This window comes from Scyliorhinus torazame, chromosome 8, assembly GCF_047496885.1.
Source record: "Scyliorhinus torazame isolate Kashiwa2021f chromosome 8, sScyTor2.1, whole genome shotgun sequence".
NCBI classification, from domain to species: Eukaryota; Metazoa; Chordata; class Chondrichthyes; order Carcharhiniformes; family Scyliorhinidae; genus Scyliorhinus; species Scyliorhinus torazame.
Window position 1 is genome coordinate 73033785 of NC_092714.1, and position 21017 is coordinate 73054801.

A 21017-nucleotide genomic window follows, 5' to 3' on the forward strand; every position below is an offset into this window, starting at 1 on the left:
GACTCAAAGTTGAAGCAGCCTGCTTGTCAGGACCTTGTGTTCCCAGGTTTTGTTTTTGGGGAGGAGAAGTCAGACTCCTCAGCACAGAGCGGATCTTAGGAACCAGGTTTGGAGGGAGTAGGATTGATTGGTTGGCTGGCAACTGGCGGGTTGGCGAGGGACAGTGTTCTGCCTGACAACGGTCAGTGATAGGTTCCTGTGAGGTGCTTTCTCAAAGAACTGGGCAGAAACATTTAGATCTTAGAAGTGAAAGACCATAAGAAATAGTAGGCCTTCGAGCCTGCTCCACCATTCAATAGGCTGATCCGATATTCCTCACGTCCACTTTCCTGCCCTTTCTCCGCTACTCCGATTCCTTTACTGATCAATAATCTATCTGTCTCAGCCTTAAATATATACAAGGACTCTGCCCCCACAGCTCTTTGTAGTAAACACTCACAACCCTCTGAAAGAAGACCTCCTCATTTCAATCTTAAATTAGCATGTCTTTATTCTGAGACTATGCCCTCTGGTCCTAGACTCTCCCATGAGGGGAAACATCCTCTCAGCATTTACCCTGTCAGCCCCTTAAGAATCCTTTATGTTTCATTCTTCTAAATTCCAATGAGTGGAGTCCCAAACTATTTAACCTTTGCCCATAAGACAATCCCTCCATACCAGGGATTATCCTAATGAACATTCTCTGAATCGCCTCCAATGAAATATCTTTCCTTAAAAAAAAGAGGACCAAAACTGCTCACAGTACTCCAGGTGTGGTCTCATCAGTACCTTGCATAGTTGCAGCAAGACTTCCCTACTTTTATACTCCAACTCCCTTAAAAGGGCCAACTTTCCATTAGCCTTGCTGCACCTGTGTGCTAGATTCCTGTGTTTTGTGCACAAGTACCCCCAAGTCCCTTTGTGTTACAGCTTTCTGCAGTTTTCCTCCATTTAAATAAATCTCTGTTCTTTTGTTCTCCCTTCCAAAATGGACTTCATATTTTCCCACATTACACTCAAGTTGCCAGCTTTTTGCCCACTTCTTAAACTATCAATATCTCCTTGCAAAATGTTGGTTTCTCTCTCACAACTTGCCTTTCCACCTATTTTTGCGCCTTCTGCAAATTTGGCTACAGTACATTTGCTTCCTTCCTCCAAGTCATTTATATAAATTGTAAACAGTTGCGGTCCCAACACTGATCCCTGTGGAACCCCGCTGGTTACAGGTTGCCAACAGGCAGCACGGTAGCATTGTGGATAGCACAATTGCTTCACAGCTCCAGGGTCCCAGGTTCGATTCCGGCTTGGGTCACTGTCTGTGCGGAGTCTGCACATCCTCCCAGTGTGTGCGTGGGTTTCCTCCGGCTGCTCCGGTTTCCTCCCACAGTCCAAAGATGTGCGGGCTAGGTGGATTGGCCATGATAAATTGCCCTTAGTGTCCAAAATTGCCCTTTGTGTTGGGTGGGGTTACTGGGTTATGGGGATAGGGTGGAGGTGTTGACCTTGGGTAGGGTGCTCTTTCCAAGAGCCGGTGCAGACTCGATGGGCTGAATGGCCTCCTCCTGCACTGTAAATTCTATGATAATCTATGAACCTGAAAAAGAGCCCCTTATCTCCATTCGCTGTTTCTTGCCCAATAGCCAAGACTCTAACCATGCCAATATACTATCTCCAATACCATGGGCTCTTATCTTATGACTTAACCTTTTTTGAGGTACCTTGTCGAAACACCTTCTGGAAGTCCGAATACAACATATCTACTGGTTCCCCTCCACCCAAAAAACTCCAATAAATTAGTCAGACATGATTTCCCTTTCATAAAGCCACACTGACTCTGATTGAATTAGGATTTACCAAATGTGCTACTATAACTTCCTTAATAATTGATTTGAACATTTTTCCAACAATAGATGTTAGGCTAGTCAGCCTATAGTTACCCGCTTTTTGTCTTCCTCCTTTTTTGAATAAACTAGCAAATGGGGGGGGGGGAGGGAGTGCTTATGGGAAGTCAATACAGTCCCAAAAACAAGTAACAGGGCAGCGAATAAAGAAATAGTCAGGAACCCAACGTCAGGAACTGCAGCTAATGGCAAAATTACAAGTGTATTGGTTAAACCAGAGGTGAAAAATAATCAACAAACAAATAAAGTATCAGTGCTGAGGGACAGGTCAGGGGGTAAAGCCCAATTAACAGTTCTATATACGAATGCATAGAGTGTAAGGAATAAACTAGATCAGCTGCAGGTGCAAATGCAAAATTAAAGATTATGATGTAGTAGCTATACGGAGGATGGTCGGGACTGGGAAGATGGCAGGGGTGGAGTAGCCTTACTGATGAAATACCATCACCTCAATGGTGAAAGAGGATATAATGAGGGGAAACCATATGGGTGGAACTGAGGAACAAAGAAGGAACTAAAACTGTAATGGGTGTTGTGTACCTTCCCCTAGTAGCAGTTCTGAGATGTTAGATTGTATAAATGCAGAAATTAGGCAAGTGTGTAGGAAAGGCAGAAAAGTATTAATGGAGGGATTTTAACTTGCAAGTAGATTAGAAGAGGCAGTCAAGCAACTGTCAGGAAAAGTAGTGAATTTCTGGAATGTGTCTGGGATAGTTTCCTGCAGCAAAATGTTCTAGATGCAACTAGGGGACAAGAAATATTAGATTTAGTTAGGAATAATGAGCCAAATTTAATTAACAGCCTAACTGTGCACAAAGTTATTAAATATTATCAAATGGGCGGCACAGTGGTTAGCACTGCTGCCTCATAGCTCCAGGGTCCTGGGCTCAATTCCGCCTCGGGTGACTGTGTGGAGTTTGCACTTTCTCCTAGTGTTCCGGTTTCCTCCCACACTCCAAAGATGTTCAGGTTAGGTGGATTGGCCATGCTAAATTACCCTTGAGTGTCCTAAAGGTTAGGTGGGTTACTGAGTTACAGGATAGGGTGGAGGTGTGAGCTTAAGTGGAGTGCTATTTCTGGGGGCCGGTACAGACTTGATGGGCCGAATGGCCTCCTTCTGCACTGTAAATTCTATGATTCTATTAAATAGTGATCACAACATCATTGATTTCAGGGTAGTGTTTAAAAGTGAAAAGCACGATTCAGATACTAGAATTTTAGACTTGGGTAAGGCTGACTTTAACAGGATGAGACCGAGACTGTCCACGGTAAACTGGGAAGATCTGTAATGATTCAAATGACTGAAGATCAATGGAGAATATTTAGAGAAACATTTAACAAGATACAGAGCGAGTGTATACCCAAGAGGAAAAGGCTCCACTTCACAAAAAAAGTCATGAACAACTAAAGAGGTTAGGGACAGCATAAAACTAAAAGAAAAGGCTTACAAAATGCAAAACATAGCACAGATCCAGATGAATGGGATAGGTAAAGGCCAACAAAGGATCACAAAGCAGCTTATGAGCTACTAAAAGGGATTCTGAAAGGAAACGTGCAAGGATATAACAATCATAAGAAATGTTACAGTTATATAAAGGGAAAGCAGGCGGTCAATGTAGGCCCACTAAAAGCTGAAAATGGAGATACTGTCAGTAATAATGGGGAAATGGCAGACAAGTTGAACAATTACTTTTCCTCAGTATTTGCAGCTGTGTTTGATGTTTCTCAGCCGGCAGAGAGTTGGTTCAAATTACACACGGGCTGCTTTGTTAAAAGAAAAAGATGAGTTGACCCAGATTTGTTTTTGTACCTTTTGAGCAGGAGGAGAAGAAATAGAATGTTTAAAGACGTGTGAGCAAGCATTACTGAATTAACAGCAATTGGCAATGTGGTTAGTTAGAAAGCTGGCATTTTCAGTGGTAACTGTGTCTGGGTGAAAAAACACAATTCACTAACTCTTCCAACCTGTGACCTGAACAATTGATGCTAACAATTTATTCATAATTGAAAACAAAAACAAAATAAAAGCTTAATTACTGTTCTTTGACTTTGATGAAGAGTTGATCATTTGCACGATTGTTTGTATTAGTTTAACCAGTTTCACTTCAAAAGCTATTTAATCACATTCTCCCCGTGTCTGCGTGGGTCTCACGCCCGCAACCCAATATGATGTGCAGGGTAGGTGAATTGGTCACGCTAATAATTGGTGGGGGGGGGGGAAAAGAATTGGGTACACTAAATTCATTTTTTAAAAGCTGTTTAATTTTAGTTGAACTAATGATTTTCAGATAGCATTAGTGAGCTAGTAATGGAAGCTGGTTGGTTATTTCAATCCTCGCCCTCACTGGGCACCAAGTTTTGGTCAGCACTTTCTTGCAACAGCAAAAGGAGTCCCAAAACTGTGGCCTTAGAGAGATTTGAGCTGTTTCGCCCATTGGTGCTTTAATAGTTTGCACATGAAAGTGTCACTACACCCTGAGCTAGTGCATGGCCAATTCCTTCCCCACTTGACCCGGAGTCGCAACATAGGTGAAATTAGATTTAGTTTAAAATATCCTTGACTGACCTCAATAAACTGCAGTTACCAGTTTTGTAACTTTAACACAAGTAACCTTTTATTATGTACAGTATTATAATTAAATAGACAGAAAAATGTAACTGACTATCTATTTATATATTATACACACCGACATACAAGTTGCAGGAAACCAAAGTGATTGGGAAACACCGCCTGGTACCCCATCTACATTCTATACATAGTTATATCAGTCATAATCAGATACACTGGGAAACGTGTAGAAACAAAAAAGCCACAGCTACTTTTAGTCAAATATATACGAGAAAAATACTGATCCAAGGATAAATTTTACATTCATATTACCCATTGATTTCCCTTTGCCCTCCTTTAATCTGATCATACCCATTTCATCCCCGTAAATAGCTTTTCTTTCCAGCCCCAAACTGTTACTTCAGGATGTATCAGTGGCCCCCTCCTTTTCTGTGACCACATGCTTTCACTTGACATCATTTCAGTCAGGGAGCCAACTTTCACATTACACTAATGGCATCCAGGCTCAGATTCTCCACTGCCACATCTCCGCTTCTGTGCTACGAGATTGTTTGTCCAATACCCAATCATGAACGAGTCATACTCTGCTCCAGTTAAACACTGGGAAGACGGAGTCATCTTTGGCTGCAGCACAAATTCCCTGGCCTTGCCACTATCTCCAACCCCTTCCAATTCAACATCTTAGACTGAACCAACAGTTCAGAACTTTGGCAACATGTGGTCTCCCAGTTAAACTTGCAACCCTACATTACTTCCATAATAACAAACTGCTTCCACCTCCCCTCTGTTGCTCACCTCCGCTTCAGTCCATCTGCAGCTGAAACCCTACTTCAAGCTCTTGCCAGTCTAGACAATTACTGCAATGTTTCTCTGGCTGGTGTGCCATCTTTCATACTCTAAACTTCAGCTTGTGCAACTTTGCTGCCCGTATGCTATCCTTCATCAAGTTACATTTGCCTAACAGCTGTCCTTGCTTATGTACATTAGCTTCCAAACCCTCAAATATAAAATTCCCGTTGTGTTTAAAACCCAACATAGTTTCACCCCTTCCTATTTCCAAAGCATCTTCCTGCAGTACAGTCCCTGCTCTCCTGCCAAAACTTATCATTCCTCTCACTTCCTGTACACCCAATATCTCACATCACTGTCAGCCATCCTTTCAGCTGTCTAAACCCTGTACCCTGGAATTTCCTTCCTAAACCCTTGATACCTCTTTATCTTTTAAGACCCTTCTTATTTCCGGGAGCAGGAGACAGAGAGGGAGCCGGAGTGCAGCTTGTGAAGCAGGTAAGTGTTTAAACTTACCCCCAGGTTCCAGTGGCCTTCATTTCCGGGTGCGGGGGAGAGAGAGAGGGAGCCAGAGTGCAGCTTGTGAAGCAGGCAAGTGTTTAAACTTACCCGCAGGTTCCAGCGGCCTTCATTTCCGGGAGAGAGAGAGGGAGCCAGTGTGCAGCTTGGGAATCAGTTAAGTGTTTAAACTTACTCCCAGGTACCAGCGGCCTTCATTTCCGGGAGTGGGAGACAGAAAGAGAGAGAGAGAGGGAGAGCCGGAGTGCAGCTTGTGAAGCAGGTAAGAGTTTAAACTTACCCCCAGGTTCCAGTGGCCTTCATTTCCGGGAGCGGAAGAGAGAGAGGGAGCCGGAGTGCAGCTGGTGAAGCAGGTAAGTGTTTAAACTTACCCCCAGGTTCCAGCGGCCTTCATTTCCGGGAGCGGAAGAGAGGGAGCCTGTGTGTAGCTTGGGAATCAGGTAAGTGTTTAAACTTACCCCCAGGTTCCAGCAGCCTTCATTTCCGGGAGTGGAAGAGAGGGAGCCTGTGTGTAGCTTGGGAATCAGGTAAGTGTTTAAACTTATTCCCAGGTTCCAACGGCCTTCATTTCCGGGAGCAGGATAGAGGGAGGGAGCCGGAGTGCAGCTTGGGAAGCGGGTAAGTGTTTAAACTTACTCTCAGGTTCCAGCGGCCTTCATTTCCGGGAGCGGGAGAGAGAGAGAGGGAGCCGGCGTGCAGCTTGGGCATCAGGTAAGTGTTTAAACTTTCTTGCTGAGAAGGGGAGTCTTGCTGAGAAGGGGAGTGAATAACAGGTAAGCTCTTTCTTTCTTTTTCTTTTTTTAATCTAGAGGGGATGGCAGGGAAGGTAGTGCAATGTTCCTCCTGCAGAATGTTTGAGGTGAGGGACGCCGTCAGTGTCCCTGCTGATTTCATCTGTGGGAAGTGCACCCATCTCCAGCTCCTCAGAAACCGCGTTAGGGAACTGGAGCTGGAGTTGGATGAACTTCGGATCATTCGGGAGGCAGAGGTGGTCATAAATAGAAGCTTCAGGAATGTAGTTACTCCGAAGAATAAAGATAGATGGGTGACGGTGAGGGGCTGGGAGGAAACAGTCGGTACAGGTCTCTGGCACGAAGTCTGTCCCTGTTGCCCAGAAGGGAAGGAGGGAGAGGAGTAGAGCATTAGTCATTGGAGACTCCATAGTTAGGGGGATAGATAGGAGATTCTGTGGGAACAAGAGAGACTCGCGGTTGGTGTTGCCTCCCAGGTGCCAGGGTGCGTGATGTCGTGGATCGTGTTTTCGGGATCCTTAAGGGGGAGGGGGAGCAGCCCCAAGTCGTGGTCCACATAGGTATCAACGACATAGGTAGGAAAAGGGTAGGGATGTAAGGCAGGAATTCAGGGAGCTAGGGTGGAAACTTAGATCTAGGACAAACAGAGTTATAATCTCTGGGTTGTTACCCGTGCCACGTGATAGCGAGACGAGGAATAGGGAGAGAGAGGAGTTGAACAGGTGGCTACAGGAATGGTGCAGGAGGGAGGGTTTTAGATTTCTGGATAATTGGGGCTCATTCTGGGGTCGGTGGGACCTCTACAGACGGGATGCTCTACACCTGGACCAGAGGGGTACCAATATCCTGGGGGGGAAATTTGCTAATGCTCTTCAGGAGGGTTTAATCTAGTTCAGCAGTGGCTTGGGAACCTGAATTGTAGCTCCAGTATACAGGAGGTTGACAGTAGTGAGGTCATGAGTAAGGTTTCAAAGTTGCAGGAGTGTACCGGCAGGCAGGAAGGTGGTTTAAAGTGTGTCTTCTTCAATGCCAGGAGAATCCGGAATAAGGTGGGTCAACTTGCGGCATGGGTTGGTACCTGGGACTTCGATGTTGTGGCCATTTCGGAGACATGGATAGAGCAGGGACAGGAATGGTTGTTGCAGGTGCCGGGGTGGCATTGTTAGTCAAGGACAGTAATACGGTGGCAGAAAGGACGTTTGATGAGGACTCATCTACTGAGGTAGTATGGACTGAGGTTAGAAACAAGAAACGAGAGGTCACCCTGATAGGGGTTTTCTATAGGCCTCCGAAAAGTTCCAGAGATGTAGAGGAAAGGATTTCAAAGATGATTCTGGATAGGAGCGAAAGCAACAGGGCAGTTGTTATGGGCGACTTTAACTTTCCAAATATTGACTGGAAACGCTATAGTTCGAGTACTTTAGATGGGTCCGTTTTTGTCCAACGTGTGCAGGAGGGTTTCCTGACACAGTATGTAGATAAGCCAACGAGAGGCGAGGCCATATTGGATTTGGTACTGGGTAATGAACCAGGACAGGTGTTAGATTTGGAGGTAGGTGAGCATTTTGGTGATAGTGACCACAATTCGATTAAGTTTACTTTAGTGATGAAAACGGATAGCATAGGGATGGCAGGGCAAGAGTTATTTCTGGGGGAAAGGCAATTATGATGCGATGAGGCAAGACTTAGGATGCATATGATGGAGAGGAAAACTGCAGGGGATGGGCACAATGGAAATGTGGAGCTTGTTCAAGGAACAGCTACTGCGTGTCCTTGATAAGTATGTACCTGTCAGGCAGGGAGGAAGTGGTCGAGCAAGGGAACCGTGGTTTACTAAAGCAGTTGAAACACTTGTCAAGAGGAAGAAGGAGGCTTATGTAAAGATGAGACATGAAGGTTCAGTTAGGGCGCTCGAGAGTTACAAGTTGGATAGGAAGGACCTAAAGAGAGAAATAAGAAAAGCCAGGAAGGTACATGAGAAGTCTTTGGCAGCTAGGATCAAGGATAACCCTAAAGCTTTCTATAGATATGTCAGGAATAAACAAATGACTAGGGTAAGAGTCGGGCCAGTCAAGGACAGTAGTGGGAAGTTGTGCTTGGAGTCCGAGGAGATAGGAGAGGTGCTAAATGAATATTTTTCGTCAGTATTCACACAGGAAAAAGACAATGTTGTCGAGGAGAATACTGAGATTCTGGCTACTAGACTAGAAGGGCTTGAGGTTCATAAGGAGGAGGTGTTGGCAATTCAGGAAAGTGTGAAAATAGATAAGTCCCCTGGGCCAGATGGGATTTATCCTAGGATTCTCTGGGAAGCTAGGGAGGAGATTGCTGAGCCTTTGGCTTTGATCTTTAAGTCACCTTTGTCTACAGGAATAGTGCCAGACGACTGGAGGATAGCAAATGTTGTCCCCTTGTTCAAGAAGGGGAGTAGAGACAACCCCGGTAACTATAGACCAGTGAGCTTTACTTTTGTTGTGGGCAAAATCTTGGAAAGGTTTATAAGAGATAGGATGTATAATCATCTGGAAAGGAATAATTTGATTAGAGATCGTTAACACGGGTTTGTGAAGGGTAGGTCATGCCTCACAAACCTTATTGAGTTCTTTGAGAAGGTGACAAAACAGGTGGATGAGGCAGTTGATGTGGTGTATTTGGATTTCAGTAAAACGTTTGATAAGGTTCCCCACGGTAGGCTACTGCAGAAAATATGGAGGCATGGGATTCAGGGTGATTTAGCAGTCTGGATCAGAAATTGGCTAGCTGAGAAGAAGACAAAGGGTGGTGGTTGATAGGAAATGTTCAGACTGGAGTCCAGTTACTAGTGGTGTACCACAAGGATCTGTTTTGGGGCCACTGCTGTTTGTCATTTTTATAAATGACCTGAGGAGGGCGTAGAAGGATGGGTGAGTAAATTTGCAGATGACACTAATGTCGGTGGAGTTGTGGACAGTGCGGAAGGATGTTACAAGTTACAGAGGTACATAGATAAGCTGCAGCGCTGAGCTGAGAGGTGGCAAATGGAGTTTAATGCAGAAAAGTGTAAGGGGATTCATTTTGGAAGGAATAACAGGAAGACAGAGTACTGGGCTAATGGTAAGATTCTTGGCAGTGTGGATGAGCAGAGAGATCTCGGTGTCCATGTACATAGATCCCTGAAAGTTGCCACCCAGGTTGAGAGGATTGTTAAGAAGGCGTACGGTGTGTTAGCTTTTATTGGTAGAGGCATTGAGTTTCGGAGCCATGAGGTCATGTTGCAGCTGAGGGTAGCCAGGGAAAGGGTTGGCCCACTGAAGGATAGGCAAGGGAATCTATGTGTGGAGCCAGAGGAAATGGGCGAGGTACTAAATGAATACTTTGCATCAGTATTCACCAAAGAGAAGGAATTGGTAGATGTTGAGTCTGGAGAAGGGGGTGTAGATAGCCTGGGTCACATTGTGATCCAAAAAGACGAGGTGTTGGGTGTCTTAAAAAATATTAAGGTAGATAAGTCCCCAGGGCCGGATGGGATCTACCCCAGAATACTGAAGGAGGCTGGAGAGGAAATTGCTGAGGCCTTGACAGAAATCTTTGGATCCTCGCTGTCTTCAGGGGATGTCCCGGAGGACTGGAGAATAGCCAATGTTGTTCCTCTGTTTAAGAAGGGTGGCAGGGATAATCCCGGGAACTACAGGCCGGTGAGCCTTACTTCAGTGGTAGGGAAATTACTGGAGAGAATTCTTCGAGACAGGATCTACTCCCATTTGGAAGCAAATGGACGTATTAGTGAGAGGCAGCACGGTTTTGTGAAGGGGAGGTCGTGTCTCACTAACTTGATAGAGTTTTTCGAGGAGGTCACTAAGATGATTGATGCAGGTAGGGCAGTAGATGTTGTCTATATGGACTTCAGTAAGGCCTTTGACAAGGTCCCTCATGGTAGACTAGTACAAAAGGTGAAGTCACACGGGATCAGGGGTGAACTGGCAAGGTGGATACAGAACTGGCTAGGCCATAGAAGGCAGAGGGTAGCAATGGAGGGATGCTTTTCTAATTGGAGGGCTGTGACCAGTGGTGTTCCACAGGGATCAGTGCTGGGACCTTTGCTCTTTGTAGTATATATAAATGATTTGGAGGAAAATGTAACTGGTCTGATTAGTAAGTTTGCAGACGACACAAAGGTTGGTGGAATTGCGGATAGCGATGAGGACTGTCTGAGGATACAGCAGGATTTAGATTGTCTGGAGACTTGGGCGGAGAGATGGCAGATGGAGTTTAACCTGGACAAATGTGAGGTAATGCATTTTGGAAGGGCTAATGCAGGTAGGGAATATACAGTGAATGGTAGAACCCTCAAGAGTATTGAAAGTCAAAGAGATCTAGGAGTACAGGTCCACAGATCACTGAAAGGGGCTACACAGGTGGAGAAGGTAGTCAAGAAGGCATACGGCATGCTTGCCTTCATTGGCCGGGGCATTGAGTATAAGAATTGGCAAGTCATGTTGCAGCTGTATAGAACCTTAGTTAGGCCACACTTGGAGTATAGTGTTCAATTCTGGTCGCCACACTACCAGAAGGATGTGGAGGCTTTAGAGAGGGTGCAGAAGAGATTTACCAGAATGTTGCCTGGTATGGAGGGCATAAGCTATGAGGAGCGATTGAATAAACTCGGTTTGTTCTCACTGGAACGAAGGAGGTTGAGGGGCGACCTGATAGAGGTATACAAAATTATGAGGGGCATAGACAGAGTGGATAGTCAGAGGCTTTTCCCCAGGGTAGAGGGGTCAATTACTAGGGGGCATAGGTTTAAGGTGAGAGGGGCAAAGTTTAGAGTAGATGTACGAGGCAAGTTTTTTACGCAGAGGGTAGTGGGTGCCTGGAACTCACTACCGGAGGAGGTAGTGGAGGCAGGGACGATAGGGACATTTAAGGGGCATCTTGACAAATATATGAATAGGATGGGAATAGAAGGATACGGACCCAGGAAGTGTAGAAGATTGTAGTTTAGTCGGGCAGTATGGTCGGCACGGGCTTGGAGGGCCGAAGGGCCTGTTCCTGTGCTGTACATTTCTTTGTTCTTTGTTCTGTACAAAACTCTGGTGCGGCCGCATTTGGAGTATTGCGTGCAATTCTGGTCGCCGCATTATAGGAAAGATGTGGAAGCATTGGAAAGGGTGCAGAGGAGATTTACCAGAATGTTGCCTGGTATGGAGGGAAGATCTTATGAGGAAAGGCTGAGGGAATGGAGGCTGTTTTCGTTAGAGAGAAGGTTAAGAGGTGACTTAATTGAGGCATACAAGATGATCAGAGGATTGGATAGGGTGGACAGTGAGAGCCTTTTTCCTCGGATGGTGATGTCTAACACGAGGGGACATAGCTTTAAATTGAGGGGAGATAGATGTAAGACAGATGTCAGAGGTAGGTTCTTTACTCAGAGAGTAGTAAGGGCGTGGAATGCCCTGCCTGCAACAGTAGTGGACTCGCCAACACTCAGGGCATTCAAATGGACGATAAGGGAATAGTGTAGGTGGGCTTTAGAGTGGTTTCACAAGTCGGCGCAACATCGAGGGCCGAAGGGCCTGTACTGCGCTGTAATGTTCTATTTTCTAAAATCAATCGCGTTGACTGCATTTTCAGCTCTCTGTCCATTTATCTTTAAACCTCTGAAGCATCCCAAGATGTTGTTCTACATTGAAGGTGATATACAAATATAACATTAGAAATGCAAGAAATAGAAGAGTAAGCCATTCGGCCCTTCCAAGTCTACTCCACAATTCAATAAGATGACAGCTGAACTTCTCCATCAACTCTGCCTTCCCACACCAGTTATATATCCTTTTGATTCCCTTAGTGTTCAAAATCTATCAACTTGGATACACCCAATGAATGCGAATCCACAACCTACTGGGTACCACATTCCAGAGATTAACAACCCATCAAATCTGTACAGGGCTATTTGGCCGCTCAGGTCTGCACCACTCCCCCGCCCGATCCCTGTAACCCACCTAACCTGCATAATTTTTGGACATTAAGGGGCAATTTAGCATGGCCAATCCACCAACCTGCACATCTTTGGACTGTGGGAGGAAAGCAAAGCACCCAGAGGAAACCCACGCACACACGGGGAGAACGTGCAGACTCCACAGTCACCCAAGGCTGGAATTGAACCCGGGTCATTGGCGTTGTGAGGAAACAGTGCTAACCACTGTGCCACCGTGCTGCCCTTTGAATACTAGCTACTTTCTCCTCATTGGAATTCCCTCCCCTTTTTCACTTCTTGTTCTTTCTAGTTAATCCCCGTGTCTGCTGCCAGCATGTGGTTAGTCTCAACTGTCATTGGTATTTTGCAATCCTTATCTTATTCATTTCAATCCCCATTATATTCTGATGCTTTTGAATTAAATGATAATTCAATTGCCATTACAATTCCTATATAGATAGAAGAAATGGAACAGAAATTTTGAAGATGTGATGTTCCGTAAATCGATTCAGTATACAAATGCAGTAAATACAGGTTATTTGTGCAAATTCCTCAGGGTTCTTCAACAGAAAGGAAGGACGATATTACTCCTTTTGATTCTATTCAATTACTTCTATAAAATCTTTTCTCTATGTTTCTCTATTATAAACATTTTTATTGGTAACAAATGAAACATGCCTTACCGATCTATTGCAATAACTCCAAGGGTCATCATGCTGGCTGAGCTAATAAGCATGTACAGCAGGGCTGTGAAGTTACACCAAACCACCCCGAAGATCCATTCTCGCTTGATGGAGCTCGCAATAACAAAAGGGAGCACCAGAACAGATAACAGAAAATTGGAAAGAGTCAGACTGAAGACAAACTTGTTGCTCGGGGTCAAGAGGTAAGATTTCTTGTAAAGCGTGACGACAATCGTCAGGTTTCCCAGGCAGATCAACACTGCAATGACAATGATGGCGACTGACTCTGCAATTATGACTCCACCACCATCCTGTGAAGTATTGTTTCCCACACTTCTATCGGCACTGGAGTTAGAGTTCATTGTGAAGCACTGGAACAGTGAGGCGATGGCATGCTTGAATGCTGAACCAGAACTAGAAAAGATAATTAATTGTAAGGAACATCAAAAATACAGGTACACTGAAGTTACAGCTTCAATTAAAAATAAGTGTTAATATTATTGCATGCATTGGGCAGAGTCATAGAATCATACAGAACAGAAAAGGCCCTTGCCCATCGTGTCTGCACCGGTCAAACCAACTAATCCCATTTTCCAGCGCTTGGCCCAAAACCTTGTATGCCCTGGGATTGCAAGTGCACACCTGAATACTTCTTAGGGGTCTCTGCCTCCACCACCCTTTCAGACAGCGAATACCAAACACTCACCACCCTCCTCATATCCCCTCTAAACCTCCTGCCCCTTACCTTAAATCTATGCCCCCAGTCATTGATCCCTCCACCAAGGGGAAAGGTGTGTCCTGCCTACTCTATCTATGCCCTTCATAATTTTATACATCTCAATCATGTCTCTCCCCCCCCCCTTTCAGTCTACGCTGCTCCAAGGAAAACAATCAATGTCTATCCAATCTCTCTTCATAACTAAAATTCTCCAGCCCAGGCAACATCCTGGTAAACCTCCTCTGCACCCTTTCCATTGCTATCACATCCCTCCTGTAATGTGGATTCTAGAACTACACACATTACTCTAGCTGTGACCTCAGGGGCTGGTTTAGCACACTGGGCTAAATAGCTGGCTTTTAAAGCAAACCAAGGCTGGCCAGCAGCACGGTTCAATTCCCGTACCAGCCTCCCTGAACAGGCGCCGAAATGTGGCGACTAGGGGCTTTTCACAGTAACTTCATTGAAGCCTACTTGTGACGAGCGATTTTCATTTCATTTAATTTCATAACCAACGTTTTGTACAGTTCCAGCATAACCTTTCTTCCACTAAACACTATTCCTCTGCTAATAAAGGCAAGTATACCATACGCCTTGTTAACTGTATCCACCTGCTCTGCTCCCTTAAGGGACCGGTGTACATGCACACCAAGATCCCTCTGATCCTCAGTGCGTCCCAGGGTCCTGCCATTTATCATGTATTCCCTTGCCTTGTCAGTCCTTCCCAAGTGCATCACCTCACATTTATCCAGATTGAATTCCATTTGCCACTGATCGGCCCATTTGACCGGCCCATTTGACCAGCCCATGTAGGTGCTCCTGTAATCGAAGACTATCCACCTCATTATTTACCACCCCACCAATTTTCGTATCATCTGCAAACTGACTGATCAAGCCCCCTACATTCATGTCTAAATCATTTATATAAAGCATAAACAGCTTTATGGACCCCACTGGACACAGGCTTCCAGTCGGAAAAACACCCCTCGACCATCACCCTCTGCTTCCTGCCACTCAGCCAATTTTGGATCCAATTTGCTAAATTTCCTTAAATCCCATGGGCTCTTAACTTTACTATCAGTTTCCCATGTGGGATTTTATCAAAAGCCATGCTGAAGTCTAATTGGACTACGTCAATTGCATTTCCTTCAGCTACACACCTGGTCAGCTCTTCAAAAAAACTCAATCAAGTTGGTCAGACGTGACACCCCCTTAACAAAACCATGCTGACTGTTCTTGATTAATCCCTGCCTCTCCAAATGCAGATTAATTCTAAACTCTCAGAATTGCTTCTGGGCAGCACGGTGGCGCAGTGGTTAGCACTGCTGCCTCATGGCGCCGAGGTCCCAGGTTCGATCCCGACTCTGGGTCCCAAGTGGGAGGAAGAGTTGGGGGAGGTTATGGACGATGGTTTGTGGTGTGATGGATAAACACCTCAACCTTGTGCGCAAGGTTGGGGCTGATACAACTAAAGATAGTGTACAGGGCGCACCTCACGAGGGCGAGGATGAGCCAACTCTTTGAGGGGGTGGAGGATGTATGTGAGCGCTGTGGGAGTAGCTCCCCAAGCCATGTTCACATGTTTTGGTCCTGCCGGAAGCTGGAGGTGTATTGGAGGGAGGTTCTTAAGGTCATCTCGGGGGTAGTGTACATGGGTTTAGAGCCAGGGCCCCTGGAAGCGATTTTCAGGGTGTGGGACCAGCCCGGGCTGCAGGCTGGTGCGGGGCAGATGTTTTAGCCTTCACCTTGCTGATTGCCCGGAGGCGTGTCCTGCTGGAGTGGAGGTCAGCTTCTCTGCCCTGTGTCTCGGCTTAGCGGGGGGACCTGCTGGAATTTTTGATGCTCGAGAAGGTGAAGTTTGAGCTTTGGTGGGGGGGAAGAGGATGGAAGGGTTCTACAATTCATGTGGATTGTTGATCATGTACTTTTAAGAATTGGATGCCATCGAACATTAAGAGGGGAGGGGGTGCTGCTTTGAGCACATTGTTTATGGGATGGCCATTAATTTTCTTTTGGTCTTTTTGTTTTGTTTTACTTGGAAGGTATGGGTGAATCTTGGGTTGGTATATTGAAGGGAATGCTGTTTGGGGGATTTATTCTGTATTTTGATATTGTTGGTTTTCCTTTGTGTATTTGATGAAAATGTGGAAAATGAGGAGAATTTTTATAAATGTTAAGTTGGGGTGCTTGCTTGGTTTAAAGTTTGTTTTTGCTTAAAATAAATATTATCTTGTGACAATGTCTGTTGGTTAGTTGCTGGGTGTTCGGATTTCTTCTTTAAAGGTTAACGGTCTCTAACAGCATCGTAACATATGTTCCTTGGTTACACTGTCCAAAACCACACCGTTAGCTTCCACATGTACGCTGACTACACCCAACACCTCACTATCACCCCTCTTGAAGACTGCTCGTCTGACATCCAGTAATGGATGAGAAGAAATTTCCTCCAATTAAATATTGGGACGTTCGAAGTTATTGGGCTGGATTCTCCGCTCCCCGACACCGAATCGTGTTTGGCGCTGGGGCGGAGAATCCGTTTTGACGCAGCTCCTTCCTCATGTGAGTCACCCGATGAAGGAGCTGCGCTCCGAAAGCTAGTGATTCCAAACTAACCTGTTGGATTTTAACCTGGTGCTGTAAGACTTCTTACTGTGCCCACCCCAGGCCAACGCCGGCATCTCCACATCATAAAGATTTTAGGGAGGGTGTTTTTTTTTTTAAACTACATACACAGATCAGTCACATTCTACATATCAGATTGCTGTGCATTCACAACTCTTTGTATTTATTCTGCAGTGTGCTGCATTAGTTATCCAGCTAAACGAGGGGGGGAAGCCAAGTCCATTAGCCCTCACTGGCCCCAAGAGTGATTTACATTGGTCAGACAGGGTCGGCGACAGAAGGTGGAAATGGGAAGAGGCAAGGAAGAAAATAATGAACTTTATAAGCATATTTTTTCTAAAAGAGGGGAAGAAACTGGCAAAACGAAGGGGTCAACTTGTTTCTGATTTTATTTACATGATTTATCACAGTGCAATTATTTTAACAGTATTTAGTTTCTAAAGCCAAGCAGTGCATTCCATTTCTACCAGGGTAGCACAGAGGTTGACACTGCTGTATTACAGCGCCAGGGACCTGGGTTCAATTCCCACCTTAGGTGACTGTCTAGTTTGCACATTCACTCCATGTCTGCGTTGTTTTCCTCTGGGTGCTCTGGTTTCCTCCCACAGGTTAGGTGGATTGGCTATGCTAAATTGCCCCTAAATGGGCAGCACGGTAGAACAGTGGTTAGCACTGTTGCTTCACAGCTCCAGGGTCCCAGGTTCGATTCCCGGCTTGGGGGTCACTGTCTGTGCGGAGTCTGCGTGTGCCCCCCCCCCCCCCCCCAATGTCTGCCAGGGTTTCCTCCGGGTGCTCAGGTTTCCTCCCACAAGTCCCGAAAGATGTGCTGAGAGGTGATTTTGACATTCTGAATTCTCTCCAGGCGCAGGAATGTGGCGACTAGGGACTTTTCACAGTAACCTCATTGCAGTGTTAATGTGTAAGCCTACTTGTGACAATAAAGATTATAATAATAAAATGTCCAACGGTGAGGCGAGGTTACGGGGGTGGAGTGCCCTTTCGGAGGATCAGTGCAGACTCGATGGGCTGAATGACCTCAGTGGCGATTTTTATGATCAGTGACCCAAGTACAGCTCAGACAATGATACCAACCACATCCATTCACCACCATCACCCCGGGCCTTCCTCCTCCCCTGGCTGTGTGAGATCCACCGTACCAGCCCCCTCAGTTTATTAACAGGAACTAAACAATAACATTTTATTCTTGTTTTTGGCCACGGATTACTGGAAGCAAAAGCGACACAATGCATCATTTTACTTTCCACCAGCAGATCTCTCTCTCTGTTCTGCCATCCTCACTGCATCGAGTTCATTCAGCAGTTAGAACATGTCTCAACCCACTCTGCAACACCAAGCACTCTCAACAGAAAGATCGGATCACAAAACCATCTTACATTTCCCTTAATTCCAGACATGTTGCAAAATATGCTCCTCACGAAGAAAGATTATGAAGCGGATTTAATTTTCCAGTCTTTAAACCACATACCTCGCGATTGAATCAAACCACCAGCTCTCCTTTGTCTCAACTCAAAAGGAACTTCGGCGCTTTCACTTTTTCCTTTCCATCCCTCGTTGAGTAAAACTTCCACTAATGTCACGTTTCAGCTCCTGTGCAAAGTCTATTCAGTCACATCTTTGCAAATTTCCCCCAAGTCTTTTCTAAAAGGCCTTCCTTCCCCCCGCTCCTCTGATGCGGAGTTGCACAAAGCAGCAGCAGTTGTGTGTGCAATGGCGCCGGGCTGTGAGACTCTCCCTGCTCACACTGTGGGTGGTCTGCCTCTCCTCTCCAACACAATCCACACACTGGACTGGAGGGAGGAAAGCTGCAAACATGCAACTCGCAAACTTTTCACTTCTAGCCAAGAACCGACTTATAGCAATCGGCCTGCCTGCCTGTTTAAAAAAGATATCAACTTAATACACATTTCAAACTAGATTTTTAAAAATGTCTATTCGTTACTCAAACACCCACCGCCACTCGATATTTTTTTTTATATTTGAAAGGCTACTGCTACACTTAAAGTGGGTCTGGTTCGCTGTCATTTAACTTGTCTGCTCTGTCCACTTTGTTAATAAACTCTGCGCACTAATTCAGCACCCAGTCAGATCAAACGTTCCCGCAAGTTTGCACTCCCCTTCCCGTGCTCACAGGCGACACCAATCATAGCCTGGAACCCGGCGCGTCTATATTTCTGCAGTGCCCGAGGGCTTCCTCCAATCGAACAAGGCGAGTCTCCTTCATCCTCAACCCGTAAGGACCCAGAGTTTAATGATTGTTCCATTTCGGCTATTTCCTTCTGCATTGCACAGTGAATTGCTGAATTTTGAACTGTTTACATACGGGCCAGTGGATGGTTAACATGCTAGGCAACAATGAACCGAGGTAAAACCAATGGGAAGATTGCATCTTTTTCTTCAATGATACCGGTTTTCTATGTACAAAAAGTTCAAACGCACATTTAGAAAGGTGAAAGTTTCTTCCAGATATTTTTTTCTTCTATGTATTTAAGAAATATCTCCAAAAAGCAACAAAGTCTAAAAGCAACAACTCCTGTACAAAAAGCGAGACCCCCAGAGTTAAGCGTCCATACCCAGAAACAAAATCCCGCTTAACGACAATTCTGCAACATTCTGACTGGTTCAGACCGAGCCTCAAGATATTTTCAGGAATTTGTATATCAGATACATTTATTAATTAACGGGATATGGATCATTGCACGACAAGGCCAGCATTAATTGTTCATTCCTATTGCCTTTAAGGTGCTGCTGACTTCTTAAATTCAACTGAGTAGTCATGCCATTGCAGAGAGCAGTGAAGCGTCAACTACATTATCGTGGGTCTGGAATCACTCATAAACCAGAATAGATTAGGGCAAATTTCCTTCCTCAGAAGGAAGGAATAGGAATCTCAACTCTCTGCACACTATCGTGTGAACAGTAGTGATGCTAGTTTTTTTAAAATTCCAGATTGATTTAATAGAATTTTAATCCCCCAGCTGCCATGGTTGGATTTAAACTCATGTCTCTGGATCATTAGTCATTACTAGTCCAGTAACATAATCACTATGCCATTGTAACCTTGTTCCAACATGCACATGTCCAACATAACTATTCTCAAATTCTGGTAGAAGCGGTTGTTGGGAGAAGATCCAGGGGCGTCATTCTCCGACCCCCCGCCGGGTTGGAGAATGGCCGTTGGCTGCCGTGAATCCCGCCCCCGCCCCCACCGAGGTCTCCGCTCCCGGAGATTGGGCGGGGACGGGAATCCGGCCGCGCCGGTTGGCGGGACCCCCCGCTGGATTCTCCGGCCCAGATGTGCCGAAGTCCCGCCCAGGAATTGCCTGTCCCGCCGACGTAAATCAAACCTGGTATTTACCGGCGGGACCAGGCGGCGTGGGCGGGCTCCGGGGTCCTGGGGGGGGGCGCGGGGCGATCTGACCCCGGGGGGTGCCCCCACGGTGGCCTGGCCCGCGATCGGGGCCCACCGATCCGCGGGCGGGCCTGTGCCGTGGGGGCACTCTTTCCCTTCCGCCTCCGCTACGGCCTCCACCATGGCGGAGGTGGAAGAGACTCTCCCCACTGCGCATGCGCGGGAAACTGACAGCGGCCGCTGACGCTCCCGCGCATGCGCTGGGAAACTGACAGCGGCCGCTGACGCTCCCGTGCATGCGCCGCATTTCCGCGCCAGCTGGCGGGGAAACACGCCATTTCTGCCAGCTGGCGGGGCGGAAATCCCTCCGGCGTCGGCCTAGCCCCTCAATGTTGGGGCTAGGCCGCAAAAGAAGCGGAGCCTTCCCCACCTTTGGGCCGGTGCGATGCCCGTCTGATTGGCGCCGGCTTTGGCGCCAGTCGGCGGACATCCCGCCGTTGGGGGAGAATTTCGCCCAAAGTTCCCCAAAGTGCAGCAAGTCTGCAAATGACAATATTGAGGGCAAAAGCTGTTGTCCAAGAAATGCTGTTACTATTTGCGGCAGATCTGCAACGGACCTTAAACCTGGAGAGGGGTGGGTCAAGTTATTGTTATGATACATAGATACATAGAAGATAGGAGCAGGAGGCCTTTTGTGCCTTCGATCCTGCTCCGCCATTCATCACAATCATGGCTGATCATCCAACTCAATAGCCGAATCTTGCTTTCTCTCAATAGCCTTTGATCCCATTCTCCTCAAGTGCTATATCCAGCCGCCTCTTGAATATATTCAAAGTTTTAGCATCAACTACTTCCTGTGGTAATGAATTCCACAGGCTCACCACTCTGTGTAAAGAAGTGTCTCCTTATATCTGTCCAAAATGGTTTACCTTGAATCTTCAGGCTGTGACCCCTGGTTCTGGACACACCTATCATTGGCAACATCTTCCCTGCTTCTACCCTGTCTAGTTCTGTTAGAATTTTATAAGTCTCTGAGATCCCCCTCATTCTTCTGAACTCCAGCGAGAACAATCCCAACCTAGTCAATCTCTCCTCATATGGCAGTCCTGCCACCCCTGGAATCAGTCTGGTAAACCTTCGCTGCACTCCCTTGAGAGCAAGA

General features: G+C 46.1%; 1 protein-coding gene across 1 annotated transcript in view; it reads right to left on the bottom strand.

Moving 5' to 3' along the window:
* gpr161b (G protein-coupled receptor 161b) overlaps positions 1–18669 on the bottom strand; it is a 32280-nt gene extending 13611 nt beyond the window's left edge. Inside the window, exons 1-2 of the mRNA XM_072513821.1 lie at positions 17972–18669; positions 13146–13559 (exon numbers count right to left, since the gene is read on the bottom strand). Coding sequence (XP_072369922.1) covers positions 13146–13507 — 362 coding nt within the window. The 5' untranslated portion in view covers positions 13508–13559; positions 17972–18669. The remainder of the gene's footprint in view (positions 1–13145; positions 13560–17971) is intronic.
* Between the last annotated feature and the right edge of the window lie 2348 nt (positions 18670–21017).